Source organism: Fundulus heteroclitus, chromosome 16 (genome assembly GCF_011125445.2).
Source record: "Fundulus heteroclitus isolate FHET01 chromosome 16, MU-UCD_Fhet_4.1, whole genome shotgun sequence".
Classification (NCBI taxonomy): Eukaryota; Metazoa; Chordata; class Actinopteri; order Cyprinodontiformes; family Fundulidae; genus Fundulus; species Fundulus heteroclitus.
This window is the reverse complement of record NC_046376.1, coordinates 31,203,092-31,215,627: the sequence shown is the minus strand read 5'-3', so window position 1 is coordinate 31,215,627 and position 12,536 is coordinate 31,203,092. Positions and strand designations below refer to the sequence as shown.

The 12,536-nt window shown below is 43.2% G+C and overlaps 1 protein-coding gene across 1 annotated transcript in view; it reads right to left on the bottom strand.

The window, feature by feature from the left end:
• LOC105929953 (choline transporter-like protein 2) overlaps positions 1-12,536 on the bottom strand; it is a 34,095-nt gene extending 21,559 nt beyond the window's left edge. Inside the window, exon 1 of the mRNA XM_012867905.3 lies at positions 12,376-12,536. Within this exon, the coding sequence (XP_012723359.2) occupies positions 12,376-12,403 (28 nt within the window). The 5' untranslated portion in view covers positions 12,404-12,536. The remainder of the gene's footprint in view (positions 1-12,375) is intronic.

Below are 12,536 nucleotides of genomic sequence, written 5' to 3'. Positions count from 1 at the left end.
GCATGTAGCTTTCACCACGCAGTGTGCAAATGGTCTGTGTCAGGGCTCTGTGTCCCAGTCCTCATGCAGACAGTCTAAACGCATTCGTTGCTTAAACAGGCAACGTTGCCATGTCCTCAACATGTTGTTATCTGCATCAGATTCTGAGGATCAGTGTATTTCTCTGACACTCTATAAGACTGACACTAGAGAATGTTCATGTTTTATTGAAACTTAGTGAAATGGATGGTCTTAATAGGGTTTGTCAATCATGGAAATTGAGATAAAATCAGAATGAAGACATTTGAACTTAAATGATGGCTAATAGTACATATATTTGATTGGAGCTATTGAAATGGCTTAGTGCTGACCTGCAGGAAACAACTATGCCACTGCTTTCGTTTGGCCGGCCCCTGAATAACACCGTGCATCCTTTGCGGCTGTGGGTACACACAGTGGAGCGAGTTTTCTCTGAAATGATTTGAAAACAGGTTCAGGAGCGTTAACGCTTTGGTAAGAGCTCGGTCTCCGTCGTCGTCTTCACATGACTCTTCCTGTATGGAGAAGATATGACTTCGTGGTGGTGCCTTTCTAAGCTGGGGCTCAATCCAAATACCTTTATAGAGTAAGGACTCTTTAGCCAAAGCGGAAGTGCGTCAGCGGTCGCCATGATAAGTGCTGTCCGAATAGTGCAGTCAGTAAGGAAGGAGGTAGGAAAAGGAGCCTGTACCGGGGCTAAGAACTATTTCAGTATCCCAAAATTCTTTGTGTGACATGACGTATCAGCACAGCCCCCTGACGGAAATCGATGAAAATGTCCAGAGAGAAGAGATCGCTCACTTTGTAGTTCCTTTTCTGAAGGCTGCAAGCCTGACTCACATCTTCCATGAGTGTTTCCGTCACGTAATGACGTTGGTGTTAAAGGATGTCCAAATTCGGCACAGCAGTCCACCAAGGACGGATTACGGACCGGGCCAGTGGGGCCGGCGCCTAGGGGCCCTCTGGGGCCAGGGGCCCCGGGGGGGCCCCGAGACCAAAACTGTTTCAACTTATACCATACAATAAATTGTTATTTCATAGGGTGTCTGATGAAAACAAGGAGGGAGTGGGGACCCCTGACATTTGGCTACCAAGGGCCCTTTGAGGGTTGGGGTGGGGGGTACTTCCTACCAGGGCCCTCTGACTAACCACAGGCCCTTAGGGTGCTTTTAGCGGGCTCCACAGCTGCTCCTGCTAGTCAGCCATGGGCCCTGATGAAAGCACCCTTGCCCTGGAACGTTGGTAAGAGTGGATGTGGTTGTGGAAGGGCCCTTGCCCTGCTTTTGGGCCCCTTATGAAAATGGATGAGGGGTGGGGGTGGAGGATATTTTCAGCAGGCCCTATGACTACCAGGGCCCCTAGTCCTGCTTTTGCCTTATGACAATGGATGGTGTGGTGGGCCTCTGACTGATTTTGAGGGCCCCTACCAGGGGCCTCTGACTTACCACATGCCCCGGGTAAGGGTGCTTTTAGCGGGCCCCACATGGATCCCAGCTAGTATGCTTAAAAGAGGTGGGCTCTAGCTTGATCCACATGTAGTGTCATCGCTAATGGCGTACCGCGAGCGAGTTATTTTTATAACGTGACGTCATATCACGTGGTACAGGTAGGGCAAATATGTGTTTTCCTCCACTCTTTCGCTGTAGTTACCCTTGGTTTTACTCGGTAAAACTACCGCTTTTTCTAAGTCTAAGAAGTCTCCAAACCATGGTTTTTAAACATTGTTTTTATGGAACGTGCAACAGCGACTCGAGGTACGCTGATAGGCCGCATATGAGGGATGTTAAAGCCGCAAGCGGCGTCGATCGGCCCTCGCAGCCAAGCGCCGCTCCAGCCTATTGGCCACCGCCGCGGGCACGGCCGGCCAGCTGACCAGCGGGGTTTGCGCACCGCCGGCCACCCGCCACCGCAGATGCTGTCACGCATTTTCCTCGCCCGTCCACCGGGCGATTCCCACAAACGCGTTCGGCAGCGTTCCCCCATGACTCACAACAAATCTGGTGTGGATCGGTCGATGCAGTGAGGAGATACAGCCGTTGGATAATGATAATGCATTTGGCCACCGGACCGGACTAAATTGTTCGGCGGGCCAAAAAATTTATACCGATTCCTGGACGGTGACTACAAACAGGAAAAAACGGCCGATGACGCCATGAACCTTGAGCAGTAGAAAAACATTGACTTACCTTCCTATCAACTCGGTGTGTAATAAATTGGAGTAAAGAGAGAGCAATGGTTGTAAACTCTGGCATGAATGCAAAAGTGCTGTTTCATACAGATCCGAATTACAAGCAAATTCTACCCAGTAGCACAATTTTAATTTGGAGACAGATGATGAAACAACAAGTAGTTTTATTGTAGTAGCTGTGGCTGCGTATGTGTGTTTTTAACCCTGATATTATGTTTATTCGAAAACATGTTTTTTCAGCTTATTCAATGTTTTTTTCCTTATTTCCTCACAATTTGGACCTAACATGTTTCATAGGCCTGCTGTAAAACACTCACACTTAATATGTATTTACAATGATAAAACGTAATTTAATACTGCAATTAACACAGCATTTTTAATATAGCCAACTCAATACCTTCCCTCATCTCTGTCTTCCTCTCCATGCCTCTGTCACACACATGCACACAGCATGCATTTTTTGTAGTAGATAGTGGCTGCCCCTCCTCCACTCTCTCACTCAGTCTAAACCTTGGCAAGTTGTTAATTTTATTGAACATATTGACAGTGTTTCTGATTGCACTTAGTTTCAACAATTTAATTCTCTTTGCATTTTTGAATTTACATCATTTGAGATCGTGTGCATATAGCTGCACCTAGTATTTCTGCTAGGTTTCATTGAACTCTGGCTACTCCGTTGCGACACGAGTGGCTTAATGTGCCACGACCTGGCTAGCTATAATTGTCTGGAAAGACGTAAAGCGACAAACCGCTTCAATTTATTCACAATCCACGATAGCATGGTTTGTAAACTTTTTTTGGGGGGGCGGGGGCCCTGGGCAAATTCTCTGCCCAGGGGCCCAGACTACCCTTAATCCGTCTCTGCAGTCCACAGCTCCTTTCCTCCACACGATAGTGTTCTTACTGTTGACCCCATGAGAGGTCAAGGAACAGAAGCTAGGAGCAGGAGCTAGAAAATATTTTTAAGCGTATTCGGATGGAGTCAGGGAGTATTTGTACGCATGAGCAGGTTGTTGAGTTTAAAATCGGATACTGCCTACTAGCGGCATGGCAGGGAAATCATAATGAAAACCTTGACATGTATAAATGTGTTGACAGAAACGAAAAAACAATCCCGTTTTGAATGGATCGTTAGCATGTGCACACGCCTGACACCACCCATCGCCATATTCAACAGCTTTTCCAATTCCCAACCTCCGGCATGACCTTAAACAGGCTGCCCATGCATTAAATCCTTCAGTGTGGCTGAGTTAAAACTATTCTGTAATGCAGCATGGGCCACGATTCTTACACAGAGATGTAAAGGACTCATTACCAGTTATTCCAAACACTTTTTGGAAGTCTATGCTGGGGGTTTTCTCCCTAATAAAAGGAAATCAAACACTGAATGCAGCTTTTTGTATTTACTCAGGTTATCTTTTTCCCTGGGCAGCCAGATTGATAATGTGTAGTACTCTCATTATCAATCTGGGCTTACTCCCATCGAATCAGGGAAAGGAGGGACATTCAGCAGAACTTTCTGAGCTGATTGGGCGAAGCGACAACTAGTGCCCGCCTTCCAAAGGCTGGTTTTATCCAATCACGGTATTAAATAAAAATGTCGTACGCAGCAGGCGCCCTGAGAAACCACAACAAATTATGCTGGTCAAGACGCGCTTATTTGGATAATTGCACGCGTGACAATCGTGGATTCTGACAAAACAGATGTGACAGCAGCAGCTGCGCGTGTGTCCTCCTGGGCTGCCATGTTTATCTAGGCTCGGCTCCTAGTGCTTTTGTAACAGCTGGTAGGTCCCGTCTTAAACCATAACATTGCAACATGATTGGCCCACACCGTTTTTGGGTCGGTCCCGAGTGGTTCAGGCCGGAGCAGGACAAGATGGACTCTCGTGTGTTTGTGAACGCACAAATACCGCAAAAATTCAGCTTGCAAGGCAAGGCTAGTTATCTTTAACTGATGTTAAAATTAGTTTGATGATCTGAAACATATAAAACGTGACAAAAAAAACAAAACAATAACGGACGACTCGACTTCATCAATACCAGCAGACCAAAAATAATTGTGTTTCATTGTAAAAATTTGATGTGAAAAAATCTATTACTGTTGAATTTCTACATATTAAAAGTTGAAGAGGCTTGGAACTAACGGATCGTGCGTTTGAGAAACTCTCCAGATATAGATGCTGAAAGTCATTACCAGTAATCTGATGACAGTGGCTAGCCACCATATTATGGTAAAACTGGTTTAGATGATGAAAGAAGCGAATCTGCAGAGTATGACTAATTCCAAGCAGTGCATTTACAAGCAGCGGATATTTGGTAATATAGACTATTGCTGATGCACACTGTCAGCAGATAATGATGTAATAAACTCAAACCTCTCTGTCTGGCCCTTTAAGAGGAAAACTCGTCCTCTGTCACGCTATCATTATTTCTACCCAGGCCATCCTCTAGCTGAGCGTTGTGGACGGCGTCAATCCATTTACCTTGGTTTTGTTTTGAGATAAAGAATCCAAAATCCATCTAAATTAAACAATATTAATCCCCTCAGTAGGCTCTCAATAATAAGGATGAATATATTTTTGTCCAAGGCCACATTTAACTGGAAAAATATTTAGCTGCCCACATAAAGGAACTCATCAACCGCTGGAATGTGATCTGACTCCACGCCCACAGTTCCAGAGCTGTCAGCGTTTGTGACAAACATGTTAATACTCCTGCTTCGGTTTGTGTTAGCATTAAAAAAGTGACAACAGGCGACAGGATGAGACCTTTACTGGAAAACTATGGAGCAACCAGTCATGCAACTAATCCCAAACATCTAACTTTGACATACTCTTCTGTTCAGACGTGTGGGATGACATCTGATTAGAGAGCTTTAAAGCTATTACCATAACTTTTTATATTTGATGCCAGAATTTAGAAACTTTAATCTCTTCCAAGTTCTCCACAGTGCAAGGCGAATACTCTCCTTTAAAAACAGCCCTTAAAAAGTCACTAAAATGGGAAGTAATAAGAAGAACTACATCTGGTTTTTCTTGTATGTCCACAAATGGCCAGATTCTAAAGAAAAAACAAACTTCCCAGCACTTCCATCTCCTAAATTAAAGTTATATGTCCGTGAGTCCTGACCTTCCTAAACATTCCTCCCTTATTTTCTAGGTACTTGCCTTGACTTCCTGTTCTCACAGAAATGCTCAAACCCTTTCTGTCGAGTCATATCCTAGTCGAACACTCCCATGCAACCACAGTGTTTTGCAAAAGTATTCATAACCCTGTGGCTATGTGGCAATTACTTCGACTTCAGTCATGTCTTGATGACATGAAAAGCTGGATGACTTTAAATTTCCTGCATTTAGAAGAAAGACGTTGAAATCTTTGGACCAGAGTCCTCAAAAAATAAACTTCCTAATCAATCACTTAATCTGGATGGCATTAACTTGGCCTCTGGTAATAAAGTAAAAAATCTTGGTGTTATTTTTTACCAAGACATGTCATTTAAATCCCATATTAAACACGTTTCCAGAGTTTCCTTTTTTCACCTCATGAATATTCCCAAAATTAGAAACATTCTGTCCAGGGGTGATGCTGAAAAAAACTAGTCCATGCATTTGTTATTTCAAGGCTGGACTATTGTAATTCTTTACTATCAGGAAGTCCACAAAATGCAGTTCAAAGTCTTCAGCTGATCCAAAATGCTGCAGCAAGAGTTCTGATGAAAATCAACAAGAGGGATCATATTTCTCCAATTTTAGCTTCCCTTCATTGGCTTCCTGTTAAATCAAGATTAGAATTTAAAATTCTCCTTCTAACGTATAAAGCCCTTAATAATCAAGCTCCATCATATATCAGAGCTCTGATTACCCCGTGTGTTCCTAACAGAGCACTTCGCTCTCAGACTGCAGGTCTGCTGATGGTTCCTAGAGTCTCTAAAAGTAGAATGGGAGGCAGATCCTTTAGCTATCAGGCTCCTCTCCTGTGGAACCAACTCCCAGTTTTGGTCCGTGAGGCAGACACCCTATCTATTTTTAAGACTAATCTTAAAAATTTCCTTTTTGACAAAGCTTATAGTTAGAGTGGCTCATGTTACTCTGAGCTACCTCTATAGTTATGCTGCTACAGGCTTAGGCTGCTGGAGGACATCAGGGTCTATTTTTCTCACTCTGCTGATTTCTACTGTTCTCCAGTTTGCATAGCTTGTCGTCATTTCAGCTTTAAACTTTTTGTCCTCTCTCTTTTTCTTCATAGTAGGTACACCTGGTCTGGCGTTCTGTTAACTGTGACATCATCCAGGGAAGACAGATCACCCGCTATTACCATCTAATGTAGAACAGATTACTAGATCAATGAGTGCTTCTGTGCTTTTTGTCTGTCTTGTTGTGTCTCTGCTCTGTCTTTTCTAACCCCCAGTCGGTCGAGGCAGATGACCGTTCATACTGAGTCTGGTTCTGCTGGAGGTTTTTCCTTCCTGTTAATAGGGAGTTTTTCTCTCCACTGTCGCTTCATGCTTGCTCAGTATGAGGGATTGCAGCAAAGCCATGGACAATGCAGACGACTCTCCCTGTGGCTCAACGCTTCTCCAGGAGTGAATGCTGCTTGTTGGGACTTTGAAGCAATCTACTGGTTCCCTTATATAGGAATTTTTTGACCAATCTGTATAATCTGACCCAATCTGTATGATATGATTGAATATTAAAGTCCCTTGAGATGACATGTTTCATGAATTGGCGCTATATAAATACAATTTTATTGAATTGAATTGAACCCTGGAGCTTTTTCATATTTTCTCTCATTAAAATGACAAACTGCTATGTATTTTTATTGGGGTTTCGTGTAATAGCATTACATTTCGGCACATTCCTCTTTGCAGAACAGCTGGAGCTCAGTCAGACTGGATGGAGACCATCTCAGGACAATCATTTCTCCAATGGATGTAGGTCAGGGCTTTATCTGGGCTATTCTATCGCATGAAAAGGCCGTGATGTGTGTGTATCTCTTGGCTTGGAAGCATGTTGGCTATTGCTGCAGCAAGACCATTTTAGGGCCTTTTATTTTAAGACGACACAGTTGGGAAACCTTTAACTCTGGGTTATGAATGCATCCCTCGCTGATGGCCTTTCATTAGGGACAGAGGGCGTGGGTTTCTGGGTGGGATCTTGGCTGTTTTAAGAGTTCAGATCTATTTCTGGAACCACACAGGAAGAAACACAATACTCTGTCCATGAACTTAAAAATCCTCAAGGAAATTAAGTAAGGTTAAGCCTTTTCTTCTGAGTCGGGGATCAACCATCTTTCAGCGTTTCTTTACATGCTAGGCTCCACTGCCAAAGATCTTTTACAAACCAATTGCCTGGCTAAACACTTTTTGTTTCAAAAGTCAGCAGTAACAACTGTGATCTGCTTTGATTTTGTACTTTGTTCCGGGGAGATTACTCAATAACCCACTGCACAGAACCACATTACTGCCCAGCTGTTGTAAATAATTTCTGCTTCGGCTTTTATCAGCTCAGAACAAGATGTGCGCTGCTACTAACAATGAAGCTATTTTGGAAGCCGGCCATACAGTGAGAGACAAACCGAAACTAACATGACCTCACCTCACTTACATCTAAGTTCAAATAAATGGAACACATATGGTAAACAGGAAGTAGAAGCAAAAACATTATGTAGAGTCGACCCTCTGTGTTTTACAGAGCCTTACAGCTCAGACACAAAGGTAAAGTTATAACATAGAGAGGAAGTCAAATTTGCTGTTAAGCTTTAAAGAGTTTAAGATCAGACATATTCCATAAAATGATCCTGACAAATCTGAGACACTTGTAAACAGAGCTAATAATAGGGCTTATTTTCGTATATATACTTTAATGAATTTCTAATAACTTAGGGTTGGACTAACACGGGAAGCCCTTGGTGATTGTTCATAACATTTTGTCAAATATCTGATCTGGTAAATATATATGACATCAGTGGCTTTGTTTGTTCAGGCAATGGCATAACCTCGTCACATTTTATGGCAATGTTTCTTTGCAGATCACAAATTCAAACAAGTCCAATAAGGTTAAATAGAGACCTTTGGCCAGCACTGAATAGTAAATGTTCAAATGTTGAGCTTCCAACTAAAAATACAGAGCTCCCGCTGTTTATCAGAAATCAGAAAATATGAATCGCACGGAATTTTAAACTTGGAGATGGCTAAAGCAAAACGTTTACCCATGAGAAATGTTTAACATCCTCTGGCAGCCAAGCTCCATTTCTATTTCACACTGCATCCGAAAACGTATTCCTTTCCTAGCAAGGTTATATTTTAGGGTAGAGTTCTAGTCACTTCTGTCTGCAGGGGACAACAATGGCTCATTGCATTGTAAAGGTGACAGATCTTTGCTCTAAAAAAAGGTTTAGGTAGGATGTGTCACCAAACTGAAATAACTAATCTTATCAGAATGGTGTGTTCAGTTTGTCATTCACAGTCGGAATTTCCAACCTCTTAAATTTCAACTAGAACTCCCCCTAAAGTGGGAATTAGGAGACGGAAAGTAGGGGCAAATATATTATACCATATTCAGCAGCATTGAGTAAAACTTCATACTTTGACCGTTTTTAGCAGTTCTCTTTTATTTATGTAACATTTAGGCCCTGTTTACATGACAACAATCCACTAAAAACAAGAATTTTGTTCAGTTTGGATTAAGACGCTTACACGACAACATTCTAATTATAATCTCCATTTATACGACAGCAGTGGAAACTTAAAAATGTGTGTAATTCCCACACCTCACCACTAGTGCTGCTTCGTTCTTTGAAACTCGACATGCGCAACTAATGAAACTTCGAGATGGCAGAGAATAAAGTGTTTGATGAACACTTTATGAAGTCCAACTGTTGCTCAAGGTAACTTTGAATTATATCCGTGTCCAGTCGTGGTTATATTCAGAAGAGTCAGCAGCCGAAACAGTACTCTGCTATACACCTTTTTTTTTTCTTTTCTGTGGTTTTTAAAATTGTAGGCAGCCGTAACGTTTTGCCTGTGCAATAATTTCTATACTGCGCATGAGCCAGGGATTTCCAGGAAGAAAAGTTCCGTCTTTTCCTGTCAAACAACAGAAACCGGGACGTTTTTGAACCATTACACTCTAGAACCTGTTTGTAACAGAAAACACATGCCGCTGTCGTAGAAATGAACAGCACCAACGCAACCAAACTGTTCTGTTCTTGCCAAGAAAACGTTGTCATGTGAACATGTCCTTAGCCAATCGTGCTACACGCTACTTTTCAGTGTTAAGACGGGATGTTCCAGCGCTGCTTATATGCACAAAATAACGCTTAGAACACTGTTATTGTTCTAACGGGGGCAGCTAAAAGGAGCCATAAAGAATCAACACCTACTGTTTATCTATTCATGTTCAACGTGGCTTTAAAAAAAAAGATGATTTTGAAATAAAATTTGACTTTCTATGTTTAGGTTTTACTTTCTCCCACTCCTTTTCGAATATGTAGATTACAATAGCAATGTTTTTGATTTTGTTAAAGGAATTAATTTGATGTTCTGTTCGTTACATGTCTGAAATAAACGTACCTATAACTACACATTAAAACACATTCTGAGACCGAGGTCGACTGTCTTTGTACATTTAACAATGGCTTTGGTTCGAGCGTCCATGTTTTTTCCTACTGTCAGATAAACAGAGAACCTGGAACGCAATAAATCGGTGATGACATAAGCGCCAACTTCCCCGTTTGGAGTTCCAAGGTCACTGGTCCGCAACATATGTCTACTATCACACCTTATGCTTCCAGGCTGTGCCAGAAACAAGTTGCAATCATTTGAATGGCTAATATTTATCACAATGTGCTTTGACAGCGCGTTCGGACAACTGAAGCTAACGTGCCGTCTAAACAATGGAGTGGCATTGTGAGTCTTTAATGTTGTGTATCTTATATGTTGAAAAGGCTTTAAAAGATAAAAGTTGTCTGCAGCCAGCTCTGAACATGCTGCAGTGTGTGTAGTTTGAGTTTTTATAAAATACAACAAGATCGTGAGTTGAATAACATGCTTTTTTTTTTTGTGGGTGGCAGCGATATTATCAATAACGTCTAAGTGGAAACTGGTGGCTGCGCTGGCACAGAAGCTCTTCTTCTGATTGACAGAAGTGGGTCAAGAAAAATGTACAGTACCAGAAAAGAGCAAACAACTTTAACTTCCATGCAAAAGGGGCTGGGGAGTCTTTAGGTCAGGTTTCAGAACGCCTTTCCCCACACATGGCACATAATTACATCTAATCTTCAGTAGGGCAAGGCTGCATAGCTGCTCTCAGATCCTCTCATTGAGGTTTCATCATAAACCCAAGCCTGAAATAACCCACTGCAACGCAGAAAGACGCCGTTTTACATGCTTCACTGTGTGCCGAAAGCATTCCCCGGGCGATATGAGGCTTTTGTTCTTGTTTCCTTCTTTCAAAGTCAATCTTAAGCTTCCAGATGCACTTAGATATATTAGCCTGAGTAATCCGCCGGGTGTTTTTCGTGAGTACACTTCCTTAGGGAAACCGCAGTTGTTACAAAAGTGAGCCGTGCAGCCAAGCCACGGCCAGCTTGTTCCCTCGTACTAACACGCAAACGATGTTTTCCCCTCGTTTTTACGCCGTACTAAACTCTAAACTGAAACTTGGATTGTTTCTGCAACCAAGCACGGACAGGGAGAGGGCGAGAGAGAGAAAACGTTCTCGAACGTTAAGTGAATCAATTAGCCATCACGTGGCTGGCAGAGTGGAAATGGAAAAGGAGGGTGGGGGAAAAACGATGGATGCCAGCGAAGAGGAGTGTTTTGGTTCTCATTCCTGTGTGTCGGCATCATGTAGGAGCTGTCCTAGAAACAAAAACAGTTTTTCATGCTGTGCAAAAACCTCAAAATGAATGGATTTTCTTTTCTAAACAGAAATCTGAAATGTGCAGCATGCGCTTGTATTCAGCTCCCCTTTACCTTGACACCCCTTCAACAAACGTCACAAGAAGTCTTTTTTGCAGTTTGCCACAAACCACATAGGGAACAAAGCGGGCATGCTGAAGATGGTCAGATGAGAGCAAAGATGTTCGGCCTACAGGCAAAATGATATGTGTGGTAAAAGGGGGGGGGGGGGGGGGGGAGTATGATCACGCATCAGCTTGAACGCACCATTCTCACTGTGAAACACGGTGTGGGTAGCATCATCTTGTGGGGATGTTTTTGATCTGCAGAGATAGGGAAGTTGCTCATACCGAGAAACAAAAACATTACTTAGCAGCTGCGATAGTCTGGGGGTGGATGTTCACCTTCCTACAAGACAGTCAAATCAAGCAGACAGCCAGAGCTGCAGTGGAAGAGTGCGGATCATCGTCAAAACATCATGGGCTAAAATGGCCCAGTCAAAGCCCTACCTAAACCCAAATAAGAAATAGGACACTCTAGACAGTCTGAGACATATTTATTTTAAAATGAGGGGAAAAAACTGTAGTCAAAAAAGACTGTACAAACTTTAATGAAACTAAATTCATCGGCTTCCACTTCTACCTTAATCCCAGCCTTAATGTCCCAGTAAAATACAGTGAATGCGGATCTAAGATGACAGAAAGGGAGGTGAATGCTTCTGCGGGGCTCCGTGCGACCCCGGGCGCTATATTTGACACGGCACACGTCATGTGCCGCGTTATTACCAAAAGGTCCAGCCTGGACATGAAACGAAACTATGAGGGAGACTGACGGATCCGTGGACGGTTTGGCCCCCGGCGCCTTTCATACCGTCCTGAGGAATGTGGCAGCAGCCGGACGGCCAGGCACGTCACCCACTGGGACACTCTCCACTCTGCCAGCGCGAGACGCTCTGCCTCAACTTCACGCAGATCGTGTAATAAAAAAGCCTCGCGCTTACAGCGCTGGGTCGTTCTGCTTCTCATTTACGAGCGACGTCCGAGAGAGAGAAAGCAGTCTTTATTGTCCCGAAGGGAACAATTGTTTTTTATTATTGTTAAAGCAGAAAACAAGAGAGTGAAATGTAACGCGTCTGAAACTGTTCCCCCGCGTCACCGTGAGAGCCTGCGTCTCGCGGAGCCAAAGAGCAACTAGTTACCGTGCAACTAATGATAATGCAACCCGTTAAACTGGGGCGAAGCGTGGCCCGGAGCTTTAACACAATTACCATATTTCTTCTTCTCGTCCAGCTCCATGATGACGGGGTTGTTTCTCCTGAAGTCCGAGCTGCTCACAGGCGAAGACTACAACATCTTTTCCGGCCCGGAATCCAAGTTATTGTGGCGCTTTACTGCCGTTTGGTTACTTTGTTGAAGTCCGCTCAGAAAT